Source organism: Zootoca vivipara, chromosome Z, assembly GCF_963506605.1.
Source record: "Zootoca vivipara chromosome Z, rZooViv1.1, whole genome shotgun sequence".
NCBI lineage: Eukaryota > Metazoa > Chordata > Lepidosauria > Squamata > Lacertidae > Zootoca > Zootoca vivipara.
In genome coordinates, this window is record NC_083294.1 from 23,372,992 (window position 1) to 23,400,332 (window position 27,341).

At 42.2% G+C, this 27,341-nt stretch overlaps 1 protein-coding gene across 1 annotated transcript; it reads left to right on the top strand.

Annotated features, from left to right (window-relative positions):
* The first annotated feature begins 1,616 nt into the window (after positions 1-1,616).
* Positions 1,617-25,861, top strand: LOC118083862 (neuronal migration protein doublecortin). The gene is made up of 6 exons (XM_060270571.1): positions 1,617-1,664; positions 3,668-3,694; positions 5,769-5,871; positions 14,699-14,821; positions 21,452-21,546; positions 25,499-25,861. The coding sequence occupies exons 1-6, from the start codon at positions 1,617-1,619 to the stop codon at positions 25,553-25,555; spliced, it is 453 nt and encodes a 150-aa protein (XP_060126554.1). The 3' UTR covers positions 25,556-25,861.
* Positions 25,862-27,341: the final 1,480 nt, after the last annotated feature.

The window sequence follows — 27,341 nt, forward strand, 5'->3', positions numbered from 1 at the left end:
GATTCCATTGCCTCACTGTCCCATTGACTTATTTGCCCCACAATTCCCTGCCCCAGCCAGTCAACATATCTGTTCTTCCTTTTGTGCTACTGAAGGACCTGCCTAATTTTGTCCAACTTCAGCCTTCTTCCCCTCTGCTGTGTTTGCTGCATCAGTATGACCTACAACCATTCAACCAGTCACTGGTGGAGGAAGGTGGAGACAGTGGGTGCTGTCTGCTCCAGGTGTCATCCCTGAGTGGGGTGACATCGCTGTGCCACCCCCCTGGGATGCACGCCCCGCCCCTGCAGACAGCTAGCCCCGCCCCTGGGTGCACAGCATGTGTGCTGCTCCGGGTGCTAGAGCAGCTAGCTCCACCTCTGCTCAGTGTTCCCATTTCTCAAGATGGACCAATTGCATAAAGGTACCATATTAAATGTCCTGCTATTACCCATTCCATTCATTGCAGTTTCATTGTTTACTCTCTGTGTTCAAAACAAAGGGAGCAGAGGTCTTCAAACTATGAAATCTTGCAGATTTTCTTTGTTGCTGTTGGCTTGAAAGCTGTTGTGATTACATTATTGCCAGTGCTGTGCTTACTCTAGCTTCAACAGCTTGCTACCTTTGCAAACAAGCTGCTTTCATATTTCCTGTTATTCGACTTAATAAATTCATCGCTAGGAGCATAAAGAAGCATTTAGAACAATTAATGATGTGCCGGATATCTGCTTGGATATATTTGCATTGACATGCCCTTTCTCCTGGGATGCCTCTGCTTCTCTGGCTAATTATTGAACTTAATTAGAACAGCTGATGGGGGGGGGGGACACAAGTAGCAACCAGTCTTTTAAAGTGTGCCAGGATTACTTAGAGGTAAAGTATTCATTAGCCTCAGTTTAGAGCATAGCTGCCAAGTTATCCCCTTTTTTAAGGGAAATTCCCTTATGCTGAATAGGCTTCCTCGTGAGAAAAGGGAAAACTTGGCAGCTATGGTTTAGAGTCAGCAGAGGACATCACCAGTGTTAAGTTTCCCATGTGGCTCCCATCAGATTTAAATGCACACCATGTGCACTGGACTTTGTTATAACACATATATTAGTATAGCACACCAGCTGTGCACATGCCCAACCCATATATAAAACAGAGAGCACAACCATCATCAATGCACCCATCTTAATTTAAACATACAAGTTGATATAAGCCATCCTACTGTCCAGATAAGTTGTTGTTGTTTAGTCGTTTAGTCGTGTCCGACTCTTCGTGACCCCATGGACCATAGCACGCCAGGCACTCCTGTCTTGCACTGCCTCCCGCAGTTTGGTCAAACTCATGTTCGTAGCTTCGAGAACACTGTCCAACCATCTCGTCCTCTGTCGTCCCCTTCTCCTAGTGCCCTCCATCTTTCCCAACATCAGGGTCTTTTCCAAGGATTCTTCTCTTCTCATGAGGTGGCCAAAGTATTGGAGCCTCAGCTTCACGATCTGTCCTTCCAGGGAGCACTCAGGGCTGATTTCCTTAAGAATGGATAAGTATAAGTATCTGCACACAATTGCCATTTAGAAGAATCATGTTCAACTTTAGCCAGGGCAGTGAAGTCCTCAGACCATTGCAAGTTGACAAGTGTTAATTGTTGGCAGATGTATATTCTTCCAGGTTTGGAATATAAGTCTCCTAGCAACCATAAGGTATGGCATGTGTAAGCCACCTTCAACATAAGAAGCAGCACCTAGCCAATATTTTAAATAATAAACACTGCATGCAGATGAACTGAGAAAAATGAGAAGTGCACATACTACATATATGGGAAGAGGTAATACTTTACTTTTAAGATGGAGGGGAACTGGATTTTTCCAGTTTCTCCATAACCATTGATAATCTGACTGTTAGTGCAGATAACATCAAGTTTGCTCCCCCCCCCTTTAATCTGTCTGTGTCCATATTTGAATTGGAAATGTGAGGGTGGGAGGAGACACAAAGAAGCCAAAGCATAGCCTTAAACAAGAGTCAGATCATGGATCCATCTAGCGCAGTGTTGTCTACACTGAGCAGCAGTGTTTGAGAAAGGGGAAATTCCCATCTCTACCTGGAGATATTGAGGATTGAACCTAGGAGCTTCTCTATGCATGCATGATTCTTTCTTCCATAAAGCCACAGACCATTTTGTAATTGCATATGTCCACTACTCCTTGTGTTTATGCCTACTGCTCTTTAAGTTTATCAAATTATACATGGTGTGGAGAAAGAACAGGGCTTCTCCTTTTCTCATAACACTAGAACTCATGGACACCCAGTGAAGCTGAAGGATGGAAGATTCATGACCTACAGAAGGAAGTACTGCTTCATATACCACTTGTTTCACTCATTCCCACAAGGAGGCAGTGATGGCCATCAGCTTGAATGGCTTTAAAAGAGGATTGGACAAATCCATGGAGGAGAAGGTTATCTATGGCTACTAGCCATGATGGGCATGTTCTGTCTTTGCAGTTGGAGACAGTGTGCCTCTTAATGCCAGTTGCTGGAAACCACAGGATGAGAGTGCTCGGGTCTTGCTTATGGGTTTCCTAGAAGGCAATTGAGTGGCCACTTTGAGAGCAGGATGCTGGACTAGGTGGCCCACTGGCTGATCCAGCAGGCTTATACTGTATGTTTCCCCCCCCCCTGAAATTCTGAAATGTTTAAGAATGGAGCTGTGGTGGAGTCCTGATTTATCAGTTCCTCTTGAAAGAGAACTTCAAGCCATTTAGAACTCCAAGCTCCAGGGAGATCTTTGAATTGGAAGAACTTCAGACATTCTCCCCTTAGCAAATTTGATGAAGGGAGGTTGCATGAAACACTTATGTGGGTAAGGGCATGATGTGTGTTGCCCATATCAGCTATAAACTGGGTCTCGTTGTTTTCACCATGTAGGTGAATCGGTGGGGGGTGGGGTGGGGTGAAGAACCCCACCGCCCACAGATCAGAATCCAGAAAAGTCATATTTTCCCCAAAGTTCCTGGCTTGGAAAATGAAAGATGTGTGAAAACCAAAGAATTGCAATGACAACTATTCTGTAGTTTTATCTTTCTGTCTGTTTAGTTTTAATCTCCAATAATAGTCACCCATCTGAAATGCTGAGGCCCATTGAGGTAATGGAAAGCTTTGCGTCTGATTTATTATAGCCTGAAATTAATTTATTCACAGTCCAATTCAGATCAGTCTGTGGCAATGGAGATGAACTACTTCTGGCTCAGTAGGCAGTATACCCACTAGGCATGGCACTCTCTGCAAATATGCAGGCAAACTGTGAATGCTACAACATGGCTTGTGTAGGGCATTCCTGGTACTTAATTTGTGCAGTGGAGGAGGGTTTGAAGTCCAAATCCATCTTGAGGGCATGCCCTGATCTTGGAAGAATGAGAATGGATTGTGAGCACCCAGTGTTTTAGGAGAGGCATTCTAAACAATCTGTACATAGTGGTTGGCTAATCTATGGCCCTCTAGATGTTATTCATCCCGTCAGCCCCAGGCATCATGACCAATGGTCAGTTATGGTGGGAGTTGTAGCTCCAGTGCTCAGGTTCTGCTTAGGGGTTTCCTAGAGATCTCTGGTTTGCTGCCATAAGAACAGGATGCTGGACTGGATGGGCCATTGGCCTGATTCAGCGGGTTCTCCCTATGCTCTTATGTTCGTTTTCATGTAATTTTACAGGATGATTCTGTGCATGTCTGTGCTGAAGTAAGCCCTATTGAACTCAATGAGACTTCCTGGTGTGTATAGATCTGCAGCATTACATCTAAATGTTATGCACATCTATCTAATCTGTACATGCCTATAGGATTGCAATTCCTGTTTTTCTTAGTTTCCACTAAATCAAAGCTCAACTTTGACTAGCAACAAGAGACTCTTTGTCCCAAACACAGAGTGGTTTTCACCACGTCAGGAAAAAACAACTACCCAGTAGCTAACAATAGACATAACAAATACAGAATTCCAAAGCATTTATACCAAGTTACTAATCAAATTGGGACACGGGTGGCACTGTGGGTTAACCCACAGAGCCTAGGGCTTGCCGACTAGAAGGTTGGCGGTTCGAATCCCGGCGACGGGGTGAACTCTCGTTGCTTGGTCTCTGCTCCTGCCCACCTAGCAGTTCGGCGTTTCTGTGCGCTGCTCTGGTTCACCAGAAGCGGCTTTGTCATGCTGGCCACATGACCTGGAAGCTGTATGCCGGCTCCCTCGGCAAATAACGCGAGATGAGCGCCACAACCCCAGAGTCGGTCATGACTGGATCTAATGGTCAGGGGTCTCTTTACCTTTTACTAATCAAATGCATATTGAGCAAGATGGATTTTTGAAACACTCTTTGAAGAAACTTTTTGTGCAGAGGCTCTTGTTTCCCATCCTGGTAGTCCTGTTGTTCTGACTCACCTTAAATCTGAGCTCTCCAAAGTTTAGGTGACACGAGTTACTGTGAAATTATTGCTGTTTCCAGTAGATTCATGAAGAACTTATTTATCTTCTTGTTACTGTGTAATCGTAACTGATATTTCACATGTAAGGTACAATTAAGTTGTCATGACTGAAGCTACCAAGGAGCACATGGGAGCTTTTTCTGACATCTTGCTTATTATTTGTGTTGCCTCCATTGTTCTTGGCACCCTGTGACATGGTAGGATAGTCAAGCATCCCCATTGCTCTTATGTAATCATCATCTAAAGAAGGAAGGAGCGCTGGTGGTCACATGGGATCCTGTCTTGCTCCTGCATTAGCAGGCAAACCAAACAAATTTATCCCCTATCCTTAACTGAGAGGGGTCCAGGACTGGGAAACCTGCCTGGATGCCTGTAGATGTCACACAAAAAATTGGCTTGTGAAATGTAGACTAGAGGCTAAGCCCACTCAAATCAATGTGTTCATATTTATCATTGAAAGCATTTTTGCCCTGCTTGTTTAACTGGAGAAAGGTGGAGGGACCCAGTGAGGCTTACAAATATCAGTGAAAGACACTGCTCTCTGGTTTACAATCTAAAAGTCATAATTTAAGATAAAGGGGATCGAGAGGGAAGAGGTGCAAAGCCAACTCAGGGGCTAGCTCTTAGTTACAGAGCTCTTGCAATAACCAGATACAGTAGACTAGAACACAGCGGAAGGAGAGAAGGGCCCAAAGGTTGCTACTCTCTTTTTGCCACTACCATTTTGCATTGTGCAAGCTGCAGTCCCTCCAAATGTCTCTATTTTCCAGGGATGTTCCTGAGTTAGAGAAGCTGTCCCAGTTTCTGATTTGATCCTGGAATATCCTGCTTTTCCTTAGGATGTCCATATTTTCATTGGATAAATTTTGGAGGGTGTGGTAGGATGTCCCTATTTTCACTGGAGAAATGTTAAAAGGTATGGAGTTATCCAACCCCCGAACCATCTGAATGGAATCCTGTATAGGGAAGGTTTTAAAAAATGTTTCATGTCTTATTATGTTTTCATATATGTTGGAAGCTGCCCAGAGAGGCTGGGGCAACCCAGTAAGATGGGTGGGAGATAAATAGTAAAATAATCAGTATGGAATGGGATGTCCATATTTTCATCGGAGAAATGTTGGAGGGTATGAAGGTGCCTGGTCATTGTCTTCTTCTTTACAAAAAGCCAATAGTTTATCCTTGTTTTTCTGGGAATATATGACATTTTGCAGCAGGCTTTTGGGAAATGAAGAAATAGCAATGGAGAGAAGGGGTAAAAGTAGCTTTATGCTTGCATGAAGCCTGTTCTGTAAGTGAATGAATTAAAACTACAATGAATGACTTTGTTCTCTTGATAGGTGACCTGTCTCCACGATTTCTTCGGTGACGATGATGTGTTTATTGCCTGTGGTCCAGAGAAATTCCGCTATGCACAGGATGACTTTTCTCTGGATGAAAATGGTAATATCAATCACACTGTTGTTGTACTATCTATAAACTTGTGTGTTGTAGAAGGCAGTGGTAAAATCTTTTTGTACCTTTATCAGCCTGAAGTTGGATTGCTATAGGGCTTTTTATTTTAGATGCATGCACCAGTAAATACTAAGGGTGTGTGTCACTTCTGTGACAAGGTAAACCGAGGTGATTTGGGGAAGACTGATATATCTGAGTTGGATTGTGCAGTTAACAAGGCATCTTGAGGTGTAGCAGGCACTCCCTAAGCTTCAGAGTGACCCTGGCAGTTGAAAAAAGTGCACAACCAAAATCCACCTGGAACGAAAGATGGTATTCAACCAAATAATTATGGCAGTAGAACTCGTTTTGCTTGCACAGAGGGACCCCCCCTCTTCTCCATAGCACCCTATACAAATCTGTTTCAGAGGGTTGAGGGAAACTGCATAACAGATTTAGTGAGTGCGTGGCTAGAGGAGAAGGGGAGAAGATTCTGTTGTACAAGGATAAATCCTTGCCCTGATGGGATCTTTCCCTTAGTGCTGCTTTGAATACAATCCCAAGCTGACAGGGCAAAGTCCTAGAGCTCAAGAGGGCTAGGGGTAGATGTGGTGGGAGCTTCATTTTGATGGACAGGTCTAACTTTTAATCACATTTGTTTTCCTGGAGCATTTGAATAACAGTGACAATTTCATTTTGATTTTTGGTAGTGGGTAAAAACAATGGCTGACAGTCAATGAAGTTTTACTCAGAGCAGAGCTACTGACATTACTTGGCCTAACTTAGTCATGTTAATTAATTTCAGTGGGTCTACTCTGAGTAAAAACCACTGTTTTATGCCTCTCATTCTGCAAATCAATGACAAATTCTTCATTATATCCCCAAAAATCTCAGGGTTGGTGGACAGAAACCCACATCCAGAAACCCTATTGGAGTAATAGGGTCATTTTGGTGTGTGTATGTGTGACATTTTTCCTACCATGGGGAAGATGTTCATGTGTGTCCCGTCCCCCCATTATTCCTATTGTACTAATACCCAAAAGGTAAAGTCCTCCTTTGCTGAACAAGTACTGCAGCTACCATTTAAAAATTGGACAGGCGTCCTCTGCTCAGGAGGAGTGACAATGCCTGCAAATGGCATCCAGTTCCATGAGAAAATGGAAAGTTATAGCTTTTATAAAATAATAATAATCAAAATATAAAAGTGCCCTATATGAAAACCATTGAATATATTTACCTATACTTTGGCAGACTCAATCCATTATTGAGGTTCTGCTACGCCTACAGATTCCATCTACTTCTGAGAAAATAAAAGGTTATAGCCATGTTTAGATTCCCTGTTATAGTGAGGGGGGGCAGGGGACAGACACATCTTTGTTTTTAACAGACCTAAAAATTTGGTCCTGAATAACAAGTCAACTTGGAGGGATGCTGAGTAGCTCTGAAACAGACTAGGCTGCTTCCCAAAGTTAGAGATATAGTGCCAATATCTGTCAAATATTGTGGTGAGTGCACACCTCTAGAAAAGGCAGCTTGAATTTTATACGCACGTGGTTGTTTTGCTGTCTGTGAGTTTTCAATCTCCCCTTCCCACCAACACCAAGTCTGTCTGCCCATGTTAGTTAAAGCTTATGAATTGTCCACCTGGGTGTGCTTGTCTCACTTTTAAACTTCTGCTCCTGAGTATCCCAGCATATCTCCCTTGTCCACTTCGTGAAGAACTGAGACAAGTGATCTCCTCCAGAGAAATTGTACATGTCTTATCCAAACTGCCTCTCCAAATGTTGCTTTAGCCAAAATCCTTTGACAGCCTAAGAATCGGCAACCTCACCTCTTCCTTGAGAAATATTGCTAAACTCTTTTGTCTCCTCTTAAAAATCCTGTTTTGCTTGAAGGTGAATTGTACTTTTGGAAAGGTTGTGATGGTAGCATTTGAGACGGGAAATTCTAACATCCCAATTTTCTGTCTTATTTGTGCCATGGCTCACTCTGTGCTGGCCTCAAGCCACTGTTAGGAGGCAGACTTGATGCCTGTATTTCAAGTGAGGGGATAAAATAATCTCCTTTCAGAATATACTACTAACTGGGATGTACTCGCCTATGTAACTACACACCAAATTTCAGATTCTCTAATGGGGAAATGTGTTGCTACCATTGTTGATGAAACCCTAGAGTCTTCATAAATGCATAGATATCTGAAAATGCAGTCCATGAATGTAGATGTCTGGGTTTCCCACTGATTGAGCAGTTTACGCATGTTAGCATCTAATGGGCAATGACAGATTTGCCACAAGGCAGAATAGGTGGTCTCATTAATGGTGCCAACATTATACACTTCACAGGAGCGGCAGGATCTGCCAGGAAATGTCATCTCATTATAGCCATATGGATGCATTTTGTATAAGATACTTAATCACTCCCATTAATTTTTTAAAATATTGATTTGTCAAGTGCTTCAAATGCAGGATGCAGCACCCCAAGAACTCCCCCCTCTCCCTCCCTCCCTCCCTCTTTCTTTTTTTGTAAACCAATGCTCTGTTGAATTAAATCTCTTAAACTCAGTAGAAGGCCCTATATAGCTCCTTATCCATCTTCCAAATTGAAAAGCAAATAACACTATGTAGAACAAGCAAATCTATGCCAGTTTAGCTTAAGTTGCATAATTAATACTGCTTGCAGCATTCAACAAACCTGGCTGAGAAATGAATGGCAGAGGATTTCATCTGTCACCCCCCCCTTTCCTGACATAGATCTTCAATCACCCCTTCTTCCCTGGCATGGATAGAGGCACTATTTTGTGGTTCACCTCAGGTACCGGCCCTGATTGCATTGAGCCCCTCAGTGGGCAGATCCAATGTTGCTGGCTTCTCAGCTCTCAGTTAATTCAGCCAACTAGGAACCTCAGCAGGAAATGTGCAAGCCACCAGGACCATAACAAGGTCTAAGCCTCTCAAGTCATAATGTGTGCTTATTATGCAAGCTCCAAAATGTGTCCCAAGAAAACTGACTCACCCCTTCCTCGCTGCCTCCCAATCTAAAGTCTTTGCTAGTTTCCCCATCATTTCCACTTGACTGAGATGGTTTTTGGTGGGTGGCAGCTCTTGGTTTTCCTCCCAGCCCTACGCACACAAAAGTCTCAGTCATCGTTTATGGAATCAGAAAGTCTTCGTGAAACTTACATGTTGGCTTGGACCCAAGAGTCTTATGTATATTTTAGCAGTTCTCACAGCTCCAGGGAAGCTCTCCTTCTGTCTCTCTCTCTCAAGACAATTTGAAAAAGAAATCCTGACAGGGCAACTTGACAGGAAGCCCAGCCTGAGGTGTTTGAACCCAAAGAAGACTGGGCATTCTGCCAACCAGTGGAACATTTTGCTTGCAAGTCCTCAGAGTGGGAGATGCAAAAACTAGTTGTTTATTGTGTATTATGTGTTGCTAGTGAGAGCCCTGCTCAAACTCCAGTGTATTAGCTTGTATTATTAATTAATTAGAATTATATCTTGGCCTTCCTTACAAAAGAGCCCAGGGCAGTAAACAGACAAGCCATAAAACAGTTAAAACATCTAAAAAGCAATTCCAATGCAGATGCAGACTGTGGAAGATCTCTGCTTAGAAGGCTTGCTGAAAAAGAAAGGTCTTCTGTGGGCATCAAAAAGATGACAGAGGTGCTGCCTGTCTGGTATCCAAGGGAAGAGAATTACGAATGGCAGATGCTGTCACACTAAAGGCCTGATTCCTATATTGTACTATATGGATCACCTGATAAGGTAGTAAGAGGCCCTCATCTGCAGACTTCAGTGACTGATTGAGTATATAAGATATGAGATTATCTTACAGATACCCTGATCCCAGGCTATAGAAGGCTTTATACACCAGAAGCAACACCTTGATTGCAGTCTGGTAGGTAATTGGCAGCAGTGTACATGAGAACGGGACTGTTAGGAACCACATCATCTTTGGCACATGCACACCCTCACACACCCACACCACACCAGCTCTGCAGTCTGACTTGTGTGGGCCAAAAGGGCTTCAGACTCACAGGCATCTTCTCTTCTATCACCACAGCAGAGAGATCAAACACTTGAAAGTCTCTGCAGCCACTGGTTTGGCTGTTTTAAGTCATGCTGCCCATCCTTTGCATCTCCAAGGCAAAGTGGACTGTATTCAAGGCACCTGCAGCAACAAAATGCATCTCTCTGTAGCCCTGGCATTAAAAAAGAAAAGAAAATTCAGTAATAACAGATTCAACAACTAACAATTCGCTTTCCTGACACCTAAAAAAACAGTCTAATGATAGGGTAGCAAAAGCCAGAGCAGACTACCTTGCAGCTGCACCCAGAATTACTCCTTAAACCAAACCCTGCCATCTTCAGGGGCAGACCTATAGCACAGGGAGAGTAGCTGCAGCCTTGAGGTGCAGCCGCTGATGTGAGCTTCACCCCATGTGTTATCATTAGAAAAGAGAAGCACCAGGCACCATCTACTCATTTGTAAAAGCACCAAGACTGTGTCCTCTTAGACCTTTGCCAGCCACACACACATTGTTCACAGTGGATAAAAAGCTTAAATGAATAGAGAGTCATGGATAAGATCGGAGGAGGAATCTGTTTTAAATGAGTTTATACCCAGAATTTGGTGGTTCTGACCTGGTCAAGCTTTGTCTACATGTTACTGCCTCTTGCATCAGGCCTCTTGTGCATGTTTATTAAAAAGCCCAACTAATTATATGCAAAGTTACACAAGCAATAACTATGCATATGAAGAGTCAAGCCCCACATAGTACTATATTTCCTGCTGTGTAATTTCATAAGAATGAATACATGAGTATTTTTATACAATGTTGTCTGTATCTGTTTTTGTGCTGGTTACTTTGGAAATATATTAATATAATATGCATATAATAATGTGAACATGGTATTCTTTTAGCAGAAAGAGTAAAAATCAAGGAGCAGGATGAGGTTTAGGGGAGAAAACCCACATCAGTATGGATAGGCTCAACATCAAGATTTCAAGAAAATTTCACCCCTTATCTCAGTCTAAGCTTTTTTTCAGTTGCTTGCTTAGTTCTTTTTGGGGGGGGTCCCCCTTCAAATAAATTCCTAAGGCTGGTAACCCCCCACCAGAAATACAGTTAAAATATGCAAGACTCTACATGTTTTTAATAAGTAAGGTTGGGCACTTTAACCCCTAGTGCTTAACATTTATTGTTAGTGTAATAAATATTCATGCCATTCCATCACATTTTGGTATATAAATGCAATCAGGCATTCAGAAACATAAAGACTTTAGAAGCTAAAGGACATCATTTGATCTTCCCATTCTTCAAAACAAGTAAGGTTTTTGGGGTGAGGAGAAGATGGATGTTCTGTGTTACAAATGGGCAGAGAAATGATACTTCAGTTTTGGATGGATTGAGTGGATAGGCAGATGAATAGATTGAGAAATGCTGTTTTGAGAGGTTCAGTTCAGTGGTGTTGGTCCCCAGCATTCTGAAGTACATATTGGAGTTATGTGAGCATTGGGTTGCCCCAGGGTTGCCCTGGTGTTTGATAGGGCCCATCTGCACTATACGTTTAAGGCAGTATCATTCCACATTAAGCAGTCACTGTTTCCTTCCAAAGTATCTGGGAATTGGGGCTGTGTGAGTGGGATAAGGGTCTCCTAATGATTTTCAACATACTGAACAAACTACAGTTCCCTGGATTCTTTGGGAAAACAATGACTGTTTAAAGTGATAGGATTGTGCTTTCGATGTATAGTGCAGATGGGGCTATAATATGCATCCAAGCTCCTATACAGGCATTAGAGTCTCTGAATTGGACCATGCCCTTGCCATCCTCCTTTCTCAGGCTTCTATTTCACAGCTCAGCAGCTAGAGTTGATATGTCTATGGTGCCTGATGTCCCGCAGATGCATGTCTCTTACTGTGATGGTTTTTGTCATGATGACATGAGTAATTCTGATTGCCTGACTAGAGGATAGCTGACAATGTGAGGGACATCGGCGGCTGCCTGATGTGATGTCCTGATGCTTGACAAGGCAAAGTATTCTCTATCTCATATTTCTCTCCTGCGTTCACCTCCCTGCTTCTGTGCCTCTGAGCTCCTTTGAAAGAAGGTTATTCCATCTCTTTAAAATCTATTAATCTTGGCAGTGTCTTAGGGCTCCCTAGCAAGCCTGACTCTTGGAGATTGTTATAATCTTGCTTTCTGCCTCTCGAACCCCCATGCCTAGCTCTGATGGTGCGGTTCTGAATATATTGGCATTTTCCATGGTGACATTACATTATACCTGTAGTGCCATCTCAGAAGACACCATATCGTTGTCGTCCCCCCACACTAATCGTAAGGAAACTTGGGGGATTTTATTGCCAACCTCTGTTCTGACTCTCTCTCTCTCTCTCTCTTTCTTCTTTCTTTCTTTCTGTCTGTCTGTCTGCCTGTCTGTCTGTCTCTCTCAGTGTGTGTGTATTTTATCTATTTTTCAGTTATTTTGATTGGTATAAAATAGGATTCTGCCATCTTGGTTTTTTGCTTTGCTGTATATAGTTAATTGAGTTAAATTCTGTTTTTTAATAATAATTATGGATTTGAACAGGGCATCAAAATTCTTTTTCTTGCAGAAATGTTCTGTAGGGATCTTCTTTTTTTATATAAAGTGCATTGAAAGGGAGTTAGCAGAATACACACCATCCTCAAGAGAAAGAAAGGAAAAATCCCAACTACCTCAAATAGCAGCAACAAACACCATCATTTCATTTTGGTATTCTTATTCATCATTCCATTTTGGTGAGCGTCCCAGGGGGGCGGGGGGGGGCATGACACCTCCCCCCCATCAGGGATGACACCTGGGGCAGACCGCACCCACCGCACACCGCTTCCTCTGCCAGTGCCCACAGGCTTACATTCTAATAAACAAACAAACAAATAAAAATACACCACACAAGGGAAAAGGGGCAAGGAGGGAAGAGAATAAAAGCAAAAATAAAATAAAATAATATCAAGCTCCTGTGTTTAGACAGCTGAGGCAGCATGGCAAAATGGCTGCCCTCAGATGACAGTGGAGGGAGAGAAGGCCTCTCGGAGCTAGCCTGTCACAGCTCTGTTTCTCAGCTCTCCCAGTAGCTGCCCTTGATTGGCAGTCTCCTTTACCCATAAAATAAATAAATGGAGATACCACCCTCACATATACACACTGACTCACCCACCCACCCACCCCCTTGAGCCTTAAATTAGTTATGCAATTTCTATTCTCCCAATCAATGCTATTATGAACATCTACTGATATTTCTTAAGGCAGGCACCCCCAAACTTCGGCCCTCCAGATGTTTTGGACTACAATTCCCATCTTCCCTGACCACTGGTCCTGGTAGCTAGGGATCATGGGAGTTGTAGGCCAAAACATCTGGAGGGCCGCAGTTTGGGGGTGCCTGTCTTAAGGGAAGAAATTACGGCCTTGTGCTTTAGAGCAGGCATCTCCAAACTTCGGCCCTACCGTTAGCTAGGGATCATTGGAATTGTAGGCCAAAACATCTGGAGGGCCACAGTTTGGGGATGCCTGCTTTAGAGCAAGATCTACAGCCCCACTTGCAGTTTTAATTATTTCCTTCATTGCTATAGTGAGGCCTCTGCTCTCAAAGCAGTGGCTACATCCTGCCACTCCTCGCTAAGTTCCTTTAAGAAATTGCTGTAAAAGCTCAGCCATGGTTTGATTTTCATGCTATTGCAGGCAGCTTTCCATTCACTGCTGGCCTGAAATTTTTAGATTAGCTGATCACAATTGGGAAATATGACTTTTTCTCTTTCTCGCCTCCAAGGCTCTGATGCTTTGCTTTCTTGTGCTAAATCTGCAATAGCACACTGAGGGCTGATTAAGGTTGAAAAGTATTTTAATTTGGTTGTGTGAGTAGGTTTAGATAATCTAAACCAGCATTTTATGTGATGATATCATCACACACAGCTCTTGGGTGTATAAGATTACTTTGTTCCCAGCTCAGACCTTGCGATCCGAATTGTGGGTTCGCTGCGGAATCTGTAGGTTAAATATCTGAGTTATATGCAATATGTTGTTTGGGATTAGATAGTACCAGGAATGATCTCATAGTAATTAGGCCAGGTTTTCCAGGAGAAAGTGTTGGGGCAAAGGGAAAACTGCTTGGGCCCTAGCAAGTATGAGACAAGTGGGAAACCACTTGAGCCCGTGCTTTCTAAGACAAGTGGAAGTATGGTCAAGCCATTGGACAAGGCTTGCTAAGAAGTGGGGGAGGCATGGCTCCACCATCACCTGCAAGGAAGTCTGGATGTGTCAGAGGGGGTAGAAATTCATGTTAAGCAGGTAGCTGCTGTCCATAAACCAAGTAAGCACTGGTCAAGAAGAATCAACTCCAGAACTCTCCAGGAGTCCAGGGAGATGGAAGAGAGCAGAAACAAGAGATTGGGGAAAGGAGAGGAGAATTCAGGTTGATTTAATTGATAGTGGCTCTCTAAGTTTTCAGGCAGAAATCTTTCCTACCTGAAGATTCCAGAGACCTTTCAAATGCAGATCATGTGCACTGCTGCCTCCCTCGATGTTTAATTGTAATGCCATGCTTAAAAAAACAACAGCATACTACCATCTCTCTAGGTCAGGCTTCCTCAAACTTGGCCCTCCAGGTGTTTTTGATCTACAACTCCCATGATCCCTAGCTAGCAGGACCAGTGGTTAGGGATGATGGGAATTGTATTCTCAAAACATCTGGAGGGCCGAGTTTGAGGAAGCCTGCTCTAGGTGCTGCAGATATGTAAGACACTTAAAGGATCAATGCAATCACTTACTTTGGTTTTTTTGTGTTGTTTATCAGAGTGCCGGGTAATGAAAAGCAACCCTCCAACTACTCCAGGCAGCAAGTCCTCCCCAACACCTCAGAAGAGCTCTGCAAAGAGTCCAGCTCCTGTGCGCCGGAGCAAATCCCCAGCTGATTCAGGTAACCATCAGGATGGTGAGTGACACTTCTTTTCCCAGCAGATAAATGTTGGCTCCACCTGGATCTGGGTGATAAGTTAGCATCAGGGTCATTGAGTCATACCTTTCTCACTCATGTGTCACCCAGGGCTGGCAATAGGAGCATTGTGTCATTAGGCATCTGCCAATCTCTAGAGAACTGGCCCTGTTCGCCTGTTGTTGTTGCTCCTCCTCCTCACCACAGTCACCTGGCTGTCTTTTGCCAACTCAGAGTAGGGATGCAGGTTTCTCATTTTTCCAAGGTTACTCAGGAACGCTTGTTGAAAAGCTCGTTGAGCACACTCTATCAACTGAATCACCTTTTTCTGTATGCTTGTTGACATTCTTCAAATAACTCTAATAGGTTCATGAGACAGGACTTGCCCTTGCAGAAGCCATGCTGGCTCTGCTTCAGAAGCCATGCTTGCTCTTCTATATGATGATACGCGCGCGCGCACACACACACACACACACACACACACAATAATTTTCACCAGTTTTCCTGGGACAGACATTTAGCTAATCTGTCTGTTATTCCCAGGAGGCTGATCTAAGGGAGAAGTTACATATTTTTGTTTGAAGACCAGCAATTGCACAAATGATGATGGTGATGATGATGATGATGATTTTAGAACTCTTGGGTGGTGCCATCGGGACCCAGTGATTTACCAGTTTTTATTTTGCCTATTACGCCTAGAACTTCATTTCTCATCATTGGTATCTGTCTTAGTTCCCCAGCCCCGCCTCCTTTAAAGGTTCTTCAGGCAAAAATATACACAATTTTTGCTCAGGACACCTAACAGAAAGAAAATAAAATATAATAAAAATCCAGCAAAACAGTAACATGCAAAAATAAAAAAGATGCAGAAATTTGAGAGTAAAGCCTATTACTAAACATATATAAATTCAAACTCAGATCTATGAATGGCACATTTCTTGACTAACAATGCTTACAAATAAAATCAAAATAAAAAAATTCCTTCAGTAGCACCTTAAAGACCAACTAAGTTTTTATTTTGGTATGAGCTTTTGTGTGCATGCACACTTCTTCAATAAAATCAAGTCTTCATTAGGCAAAACATCCATTATGACTTTCCCAACATGTTTCACCCTGTGGATGTCTTCAGTGGCTCATATACACTAAAAAAAATTGTAACTTTTTAAAATAAAGAGTCCCACAAATTCATCAGGGCAGTTGATTAGCCCTAAGGTCATAGATAACTTCAGTGCCCTACAATTTAACCTGCAAATAAACACAGAATCTAAGACCATAAGAAGACCCTGGCTGCTGAATCAGGCCAAAGACCCAACTAGTCCACCATCCTTTTCTCACAGTGGCCAACCAGTCACCTCTGTAGGAAGTCCATCCACAGGCAGGATCTGAGTGCAAAGCGTGCTCTCTCCCCACATAAAATTCTCAGCAACTGGTTTTAGAGGAATGCTGCTGCTTCTGACTGTGGAGGGAGAACATAGCCATTGTTGCTTGAAGGCATTGACAGCCTTATCTGTCATGAATCTGCCTAATCCGTTTTTAAGCCATCCACTACCTCTTGTGGTAGTGAATTCCCCGAGCAAAAGGCAACTTTTTTTCTGTCTTGAATCTGCCCCCTCAAGGCACTGGCATTCTGCTAGTTCATATGAAACAGCAATGTTTGGTTTGGGGGTTGCTTTTTATTATTATTTTTACATGAATGACAAATAGGCTAAGTAAGTTTTGATTTGTAACAAATTAGAAGAGACACATGAGAAGAGAAAAAATGGTGCTGAATAAGGACACCATGAATAAAACATTATCTGGCCTGATTTTTGTGTGATGCTTATCTATTTTATTTGGTTGAAACAGCATATTCCTGAAACTTTTTATCTGTGACATGCTTGACAACTTATTCCTCACCCTTACATGTTACAGTCATTTGGTCTTTTGTTTGACCCAGACGTCTTTTCCAAAATCTAATTAGGCAGGAAATAAGCTCAGCTTGATTAGTGCAAAACTTGATGAGTGAATCTTTGCATATCTTTCCTGTTTTTTGCTTGTACCCTGTATAACAAACAGTGTCTAGATGAATTTATTCATTCAATGTTTCTGCCACCCCCATGATAATCTATGCCAGCACTAGTGATACTTGCTATATTCATGCCAGTGACTGAAATTTTAAGACTGGTGATGACATCAGACATATTATTTATAGAGAAGTCACAGCTGTTTCTTCACCTGCAGTAGAAAAAAAACCCCTCAGCTTCTATCCAGTTTTGCAGCTTGTATAATAGTTTTGCATTGTACATGGATGCTGTCAATTATTATTATTATTATTATTATTATTATTATTATTATTATTATTATTATTACCATCATCATCATTTCAGGACTAGCCCTCCGATGGCTGTTCACTGCCTACTAAAACAAAATTGCATCACAAAACAGCAACAACAAAAATGCTAGGGTAGTCAGTAATGCATAGCTAAATTTATATTGTACAGCACTTAGATATTAAAATATATTAAGTGATTTATAAATCTTTTTAAATAAAACAAAGGGGAAGAAGGATTTGCATTGAATCTGCACAGGTTAATTTATACAAAGATGCAAACGTAAAATGTAAAGATATAATTTAATATAATATGTACAGTAGAGATGTAAAGATGCAATCCATTTCGCCACAGTGGGGGCAGAGTGTGACCTGGTGTCTTGTGCGCCTGATTAGTCTGCTGTCCAGTTGCTTGCTGTGGATAGGCAACTTCAAGGCTTGTACCTGGCAGCCCTTCTAATAGAGGACTGCCCTCTTTAAAGCAAGCCACTTGACCACAGTATATAAATCCACAATCTCTACTGTAACAATAAATCATCAAAGACCCCAATAGACTGAAACAAATATTACCTGCAACATAATGTTATAACATATATTGCTGCACAGCTACTACAGATCCCTTTCCTGGATATCCATTCTATTAATCTGGCCCCTCCCCTCTTATGCTTTTAGTGGGCTCCAACCCCTTTTAAAAGTACTGTACACGAGAACCTAATGTAAGAAGCAATTACTTGACCCAAAGCATTCACAAGTGATCAGCTGCACTGTGGATTATGAGAAACACGGAAATGTTCTGTTTTTAATAGAGAAGCTTGGAGTCTTTAAAATGATATTTCATAAGATTGCCTTCAAGCAGTGTTATTTATTCCCACTTCCAAGTTTTATTTGAACCATAATGACCTATTCATTCTGCTATTATTTCATGCATCAGTCTGAAGTCATACCCAGATATGATCAAAGCTTGCTTCTTAGCCAGCCTTGCAAAAAAAAAAAACGTAGCATCTTTCAGTTAGATGTATTTTTCATCCCAATATATATCAGTACTAAAATATAGTTTACAGAGAAGTTTAAATGTATGAGTTATTGCTGGCAGAGTGTTACATCCTACTAGGATGTAATCAGATCAGACCCTTTAAAATGAATGGTCCTATGTTTGTCATGTCTATTAATTTCACTTGGGTCTATCAAAAACATTTTTTTTAAATGCCCATGCAGATTTTCACTACAGCAAATAACAAACAAATCAAGAATTGTAACTATACTGTGAGAAAAGGAGCTTTCTTTCAAGGTTCAACCTAGATCAGGTGTTCTCAAAGGTGTTGTAAGAGACACCTCCAAATAAAAAAAGAGAGAGAGAGCAAAGACTCCCCAAGTGTAACCAGAATGACACCATTAGGAAAATTAATCATTTTCTATAATGAAGTTCAATACAAAGGAAGGCCTCAAATGCCCTACTTTTAATAAAGCTAATGCATCTAATTAGATGTAAGGGAGGTAAAAGGAAGCTAGAACTACTTTCAAAAACAGTGGAATCATTTTGCAACCAAAGAGGTAACCAAAATATAAACTGAATTCTATTCTCTATTTCAGCACTAGTTTGTACTAATTGGTACTTTTGTACTAATTGGTCTTTGCCAGTTGACTTTCCAACCTCGGCTTCCTAGCTATATCAAACCTTCGTTGTGTGATGTGGAGAGGATTCCATGTTGCTTTAAGACCAATTAACATTCCCATGCCCTTTTCAAGTACCAGGGGGAAGATCCATAGGACATTGATTTTAAATTAAAACATGACCTTCTCACGCTAGTGTCTAGCAGGCTGAGCATGAATGGGGAAGGCACGATCTTCTAGCCAATGAGAATCTGGATGGGCGCTTCTCATTCATTGCTTCCCTAAAGGCCTGCAGTGAAAGGGATGCATTTTCACAAGACTGCAAGATCTAGCAAAACGTCCACAGAATGCCAGCCTGGCTTGATTTTTGAATGTTTACCAAGAATCCTTATTACAAGAGGATATTTTGCCGTCTGGGTAGTCTGCAGAGGAGACATCTAGATTATTACTTAATGCTCTGGTCTGTATATAATGTAGCAAATATTGCATTGTTTTCCTGCCCTCATCCCATATTTGCCTCCCCCACCCCCGCCCCAATCTTATGTTCTCTACAACTCTATGAGGCAGGTTAACGTGAGCATTTTTGACCCAAGATCAACCGGTGAGCTTCATGGTGTTTCACACAATTCTTATTGCAAACAGAACAGACAGAAAGGAAAGAAAGAATGAAAGATCCACTCACATTAACAATAAGAATACTGTAATCCATCAATCCTAATTTAAGCATATGTATTAAAATAGGCAGTCCATACATATACATTGTTGTTATAGCACATGTGATATATAGGGGGTTTCTTTGTAGACTTTCAGAGCTGGTAAACCTGTATTTATAGTCTAGGCAGCCAAGTTGAGAACATGTTGGGGAATTTTCCTTAAACCAGCACATTAAGAGCACATAGCACCTCACCCCAAAGAATAATAGGAACTATAGTTTGTTAAGGATGATGGGAGATTTAGCTCTTATGAAACCATGTGCTTTGAATGTATGATGTGGATGTGACTCAATTCAGACTTTTGGTCCGCCCAGCTCAATATTGTATCTACACTGACTGGCAAGAGCAGTTTAGGGTTTCAGGTAACAGTTTTTCCCAACTCAACATGGGTATATCAATGATTGAAACTGGGGCCTTCTGTGTGTAAAGCATGTCCTCTGTCACTGAGCTACAACTTTATCTATATGTAGATAGTAAGGGTAAGGGACCCCTGACCGTTAAGTCCAGTCACGGACGACTCTGGGGTTGTGGCACTCAGCTCGCTTTAATGGCCAAGGGAGCCGGCGTTTGTCCACAGACAGCTCCCGGGTCATGTGGCCAGCATGACTAAGCTGCTTCTGGTGAACCAGAGCAGCGCACGGAAATGCCGTTTACCTTCCCGCCGAAGCGGTACCTATTTATCTACTTGCACTTTGAGGTGCTTTCGAACTGCTAGGTTGGCAGGAGCTGGGACCGAGCAAGGGGAGCTCACCCCGTCGCGGGGATTCGAACCGCCGACCTTCTGACTGGCAAGCCCTAGGCTCTGTGGTTTAGACCACAGCGCCACCCGCATCCCTAGATAGTACCTCACATGATTGAATACTTCTCTGTACAAATGCATACATAAATAAATCCATGCACATAGAAAACTAGCTAGGGCATAACCCTTTGCCTGATGCCCAGCTTTCAGTATGGAGGGATTTTAAAAAATATATTTATTTTTTGGTACGGTCATACTTTGGTTGTCGAACGCCCTGGAACTCGGATGTTTTGACTCCCGAACGCCGCAAACCTGGAAGTGATGGTTCTGGTTTGCAAATGTTCTTTCGGGGGCCTGAACATCTGATGGGGCTTCTGCAGCTTCTGATTGGCTGCAGGAGCTTCCTGTAGCCAATCAGAAGCCACAATTTGGTTTTCGAATGTTTTGGAAGTCAAACAGACTTCCAGAACAGATTCCGTTCAACTTCCAATGTATGACTGTATAAAGGACTATTGATTTGTATGTGCTGCTGAGTTGCCACCTAAAGAGGTACCACTAGATTACAGGTTTACCATCTTACTGAGGATAAGATATGTTGGCAAGAATTGGGGACAAAGAGAAAAATTGCTGTTCAACTCCAGGTGGGACAAAATACATTGATGTGTTCACAAAGTTATAGATAAGTAAAAAGGGGAGGGGAAACTGCTAATGTTATCTGCTAATGACATTTAAAGATTTGATTTTCTATGGAAGATCTGCTGGCCTGGATTTCCCCCCCTTTTGTGGAATAATACCTTTTGTGACTTTGCAAAAGTGCATTGTGCTGATGAAAGTTAAAGAAGTGTTAAAGTGCAAATTTAAAGTGCACAATTTTCAGCTCCAATCTTATCTTTCTTTGGAAGGAAAGGAAGGATTTAAATTCAATCAATAAAAATAATTTAATCAAAACTATTTCAAATTCAGCATCTCCTATCCTTCTTGCAGCACCTAAGTCATGTTTTCAAAAACATGACCTGTTACTTGCAAAGCAAAAGATGTGTAGACAGACAGACAGACAGACAGATAGCTGAACTGTGAGGTTGGGAAAAAAACTTCATCTGAACCAGCAAATCATGATTTAAAAGTTTTATTTTGGAATCATGCTTCATAAACTGGAATGTTTCAATGGGAAACTGAATAGGCATTAATATATATATATATATATTGTCTTTATTCATTGCTGATTTACCCTTTGCTTTGTACAGCCAATGGAACATCAAGCAGCCAACTGTCCACACCCAAATCGAAGCAGTCTCCAATCTCCACACCCACCAGTCCAGGGAGCCTCCGTAAGCACAAGGTATTACGTTTCTTATACCTTACTAAACCTCCTACATAATTATTACCTGCCTGCACCACTGCAAGTGTTTGCGAGGGCGGGAGGAGTACCTGGACTGCTCCACTGGAAATAGCCAGGTGGTGGTAAGGCAGTCACTGGCTCAGCTGTAGTCTAGTAACTATATGGGATCTCTGTGCTTGATTCTGCATGGGGCTGACATTTTGGTTGGTAGTGCAGTCAACTGTTAGGGCTCACCCACACTTCTGTGCCGGTTTCCCCCGGGAAAACCCAATCTTCAGCGCTGAATTGGAGCAAATTAGGTTTTCTGAAGATTGATGTTTGCTCCAATTTAGCACTTAAGAGTGAGTTCTCTGGGAAAAGGCAAAACCGCTTGAAACCATGCCTAGAAAGCACAGGGCAAGTGGGAAACTGCTCAGACTTGTGCTTTCTAGGCATGAGAAAAGTGGAAGTGGATGAGCCCTCATACAGAATTCCTATTGTGCCATGCTGTCCAGGCACAGACCCACTCTTTAAAGCTCTGTGTCCAAGTGTGGGGTTTTTGTGGGTTTTTTTGTCCAGACACTGTTTTACCATTGAATTGGAGCAAATGGCAATGCATAGAAAACCCAATTGCCGTTTGCTCCGATTCGGTGGTAAAACATGGATTCTCCCAGGGTAAGTGCTGGAACAAAAAACCAAAACAAAACTGTTTGGACATGGAGCTTTAAAGCCTGGGGCTGTGCCTAGAAATGCAACACAAAAGGAAGTTGGATGAGTCATTAGCCTCAGCTGTCCACTAAGGGGATAGGACACCTTCACCGCATCAAAGGGATGATGGATGGGACCATGTATCATCAAATCTTGGGTGAGCACCTCCTTTCCTCAGCCAGGGCATTGAAAATGGGTCGAGGATGGGTGTTCCAGCATGATAATGACCCAAAACACACGGCCAAGGCAACAAAGGAGTGGCTCAAGAAGCAGCACATTAAGGTCCTGGAGTGGCCTAGCCAGTCTCCAGACCTTAATCCCATCAAAAATCTGTGGAGGGAGCTGAAGGTTCGAGTAGCTACACATCAGCCTCGAAATCTTACTGAAGAAACGTCTGACCTCTGTAATTGCCAACAAGGGTTTTGCCACCAAGTGCTTTGTCATCTTTTGCAAAGGGACCAAATACTTATTTCACTCATTATAATGCACATCAATCTCTGACTTTTGTCTTCTGGGTTTCTGGGGTTTTTCCTGTTGTTATTCTGTCTCTCACAGCTACAATAAACCTACCATTAAAATTATGGACTGGTCATTTCTTCGTCAGAGGGCAAACAGTCAAATTTAGCAGGGGATCAAATACTTTCCCCCCTCACTGTACAGGCTTTAATTACAGGTTTGTTGCAATTTCCTGACATCTCTTTCTCTGACTCGTTAACACTCTATTTCCCCACATGAATGCTTGTAGGGACTGAAAAAGTATTGTGCAAACCAACCCTTAATAAGGACAGTCAGTCAGCAGGAACTTTCAGAGTAGTTTACATCAAAATTCTTTTCACATCCTAATTGTGTGTGTTTCCTCTGCCCAGATTTTCCCCACTGTATATTTTCTATAGGAACTTTCTGCTGCCATCATAATGAGATACAGCCAAGTGAGACCCTAGGTGATCCTCTACAATGTCTTCTTAATATGTCCTTAAGTGAAAAGGACAACAGTTCAAGGGGCAATAAAAGTTCCTTTGAGCAAGTGATGCTTATACATGAAACTAAAGGAACTGAAATGAATGTGATGGCTCTATGTATTAACTGCATCCATCACTAATGATGATTTTGTTCAACGTTCCTGGGGCTTCATTTGAATGGTGGTTTTGATTGAAACTGTAGCAGAAATATGTTCTGAAACACAATACCACAAGCTCCCTCTGCTCACCAATGAAACCAAAAATGAAGGTTTTAGGTCCTAAACCTATTCATTCCCCACATTTCATCAGCATTCAGTTCACATAGCATTTCATTTTTTCACCTATCTGTTTCACTTTCTGGAAGGTGTAGATTTTCAAGGAAAGATCAGCACCAGAAAAGCTATGAATTAGGGAGATACTCCAACTATGTCACCTGTAGGCTGTAGTGGACCACGGTGGAGCAGGTGCTGTTACCAGCTTACAGAAGATTTTGGGTAGCTGGGATGAGCTTTGGGTCCTTTAAATGCATTCACTGAAGATTTAACACTACAGTATCAAGAGCAGACCTTAGTTATATGAAGCCCTGCAGGAGGCCAATTGATGCCCTCCCCATAGCACTTGTGCTTGCCCAGCTTTGGGAAGGAGGGAGGACTCTAGGACCCTGTCAGAGCCCCTTCAGACATTGCAGGGGTTTGGACTAGATGGCCCTTGGGGTCCCTTCCAAGATTCTATGCTTCTATGACTGAGTTTACTTGTATGCCGCTTTTTGCACAATGAGCTGCCAAATTCAATCCCTGGCACTATAAAAAGTTTGTGTCTGAAATGCAGGAATACCATTAAAGTTCTAGACAGAAAAGAACTTTTTGAGGCTGTGTTTGGATGAAGCTGTACTTGCTACCCAAATTCCTACTATGGAGCCAGAAAATCTCAACTTTGGCAACATCACTACTTATTGGAACTGGGGGGGGGAGGGTGTTTGACGACAAGCAAGTGGAAACTGGGCATACCAAGCACCCCACTATATCTTTTTTGTTCATCAAAATGCTCAAATGCTGGCAATTCTACTCCATTAAGCAATGAAAGACATGCAGATAATTACAAAGCTTTAGCAGGCATTTTGCTAGTTCCTTATAAGGACACTTTTTTAAAATGTTGAGATTAATGCTTCATTCTGCCAGCTGCAAAGTACTGTATAATTGTACTTTGCTAGTGCTGAGACAGTAGCCTTCTGGGATAGGACTGCCTGTAGCAGCTCTAGATTTTCCATCCCATGCTGGATCATGGTATTGCATGCAAACGCATCTACAAACATAGGGTGATGGTGTTGTTCTCATCTGCAGTGACAGGTGGATCATGTGAAAAAATGGTTCACCAACAGAGGCAGGTATCTTCCTATATACATAAAAATGTAAGGCTGTCATCACGGAGCTCCCATTTCAGGATTTGTAGTGCCACATCACAATCCTGATTTTGTATGAAATGAGGGAGGGTGAGAAGGGAAAAGTGGTTTAGAGCAGGCACCCCCAAACTGCGGCCCACCAGATGTTTTGGCCTACAACTTCCATGATCCCTAGCTAACAGGACCAGTGGTCAGAGATGATGGGAATTGTAGTCCAAAACATCTGGAGGGCCGAAGTTTGGGGATGCCTGGTTTAGAGCAACAGAAGATGCTTGAATACAGCAAGGATAGAGAAAGCTGAGAGGAAAATAATGGTTCTAAACAACAGCAAAGGTTTGAGTAAAGTACCTTAATACAATGGAATATTTGAGGGCCCTCCATCCTTTATCTCTCTTACATGAGGCAGCTGAGGAATGGAATAGAGAAGGTTCAGTATAGTGATAAGATGGTACACTGAACGGTGAAGAAGTGGCTGTTCTAAACACAGAGGTTTGAGTTGATGGAAAGACACAGGGGGGAAATGGCAGTTTAACAATGGAAGAGGTTTGAGTACAGTGATCGGGAGATGACAATGAAGGGAGGGGAAGCAGCAGTTTAAAACAAGATTTGGGTTAAAATCAGAATTCCCTGGAAAGAGAAATAGATTTTTAAACCACTCTGATAATTGTAACTCTGTAAGGGGAACAGAGGTTTGTTAACTATTCTCAGTACCCTTAGCAAACTACAGTTCCCAGGATTATTTTGGGGAAGCCATGTTTAAAGTGGTATGACACTGCTTTAAATGTAGACTGCCGATTGGGCCTAAGTCTGCAATGATTATTTGTGCACTGAGTCACTGAAGCAATTCCTCATTGATGCAGGAGAGGCTAATTGTGGGAGTTAACACGTTTTCCCTTTCTCCTTACAGGACTTGTACCTGCCTCTATCCTTGGACGACTCTGATTCCCTTGGAGACTCCATGTAAAGACACCCCCTTCCCTGTGTCCACACTCCATTTTAGATATAGCACCACACTTCTGCCAAAAGGAGCATAGAGGTCACTGGTGCAAATCCAAGGATACAAAAGTTATGTCTTTTCTTTTCCTTTCCTATATTTCTCCTCTGTGCCACAAAACCAACACCTATGAATCCACAGAGATAAAGGGATACCTATCATCTGAGTAATTTCATAGGAAAGATAAGTGGCCATTATTGGCAGCTTGAAGTTAGAAGGCTTGAATCCTCATGCTCTTCTCACACATTCTAGCTCAAACGTTTCATTTTCTTCAAAAGCAACAACAACCCTATGATGTACTGGTTTTTTTTTTTTTGCTGCCGGTCAGGTGACAACTTTCTTTTGCAAATGTTCCATTAGCATCTCTGTCCAAAAGGCCAAGAGTGGAAACAGGTCTATCCACCAGCACCCCCCCCTCCAAATTCCAATGAATACCAGCAACTCTGCAAAATCAGACCTGTTTCCAATGTTGGGTCTCTGAGTTTAACACCTGCATATTGTCTGATGTTAACTCACAGCCAATGGGAGGCAACTCTTGTCTGTTTGTGAACATCCATATAAGTACAAAGGTGATTGGACAATGCTAAGAAATAAAGAGCTACATATCGTGATTTTCTCCTCAAAAAGGACACAGGGATATGTTTTAATAAACACACAAAGTTGTTTTAGCGGGGTGGGATTTGGGAAGCCACCCTGCTGGCTCTGCTTGCCAACTCTGCTCTCGATCTTTTCCTCTTCCTCAGTTGCACCTCAATCTCCCAACTCACCTCAGCTGAGCAAAATTCACCTTGGCCTCATCCCCTCACCCAACCATATTCTCTTCAATTGCCCCAAATCACCTCAGCCCCATCTTTTCCTCCCCTTCTGTCTCACTTCAACCCTTCCAATGTGCTCAGCCCTAGCTTTTTTCTTCCTTCTTTGTCTGGTCTCCCTCCAAATCACATAAGCCTCATCTTTTCCTTCTCCACTTCACCTCAACACCCCACCATATCCATGCTCTCAGCCCTGTCTTTGCTTCCTTTCACCTGAGCACCTTGGCCCTATCCTCAAATCCTTTGTCTTCCACCTATACTCAAGTCCTACCACCTGTCCATCCTCACCATCAACCCCCCCCCCCATTTTTGATCAGATAGAGGCACCCCACGGCTGTAGAGGTGATGGTCCACTGCCCCTCGATGCCCTCTGCTTTGAGGCCATTGGTCACACATATTTATATATACATACATATGACCAGCAATAAACATGGTCTGGTTGATATGAAGTTACTGAAATGGTATCTCTTTATCTTTGTGGAGACTATCAATGCCTTGCAAACAGCCAACACTGAAAACACTGTGAAAAAAAATTGTTTTCAGGTCTAACACCTTCAGCTTATTATTAATTTTTAATAACAAGAAATCTATACAACTTTTATAGAGGAAAACAAATAATGTTAGCTGTGTCTTAGAGTCAGTTCTTCAATATCCTTTTTTTAAAAAAAGAAAACCGGTGACTTTCTTTTGCTTTAAAAAAGAAACAAAATTTTAAAATATACAAAAAAAAGGTTCAACACAATAAGTGTTTTGAAGTCACTGCCAAACTGACATCAAAGGTTCATAAAATGGGAGGGGTCTGCATGGGGTGGGGGAGGGATATGGCAATTAATTCAAAATGGTTAATATTTTGAGAGTGTTTGTAACATGCTTAAGGTTATGTTTTTAATTTTCTGTATTTCAATAATTCTAACTATGGCCAGATGCTCAGACTGTAGAACTGT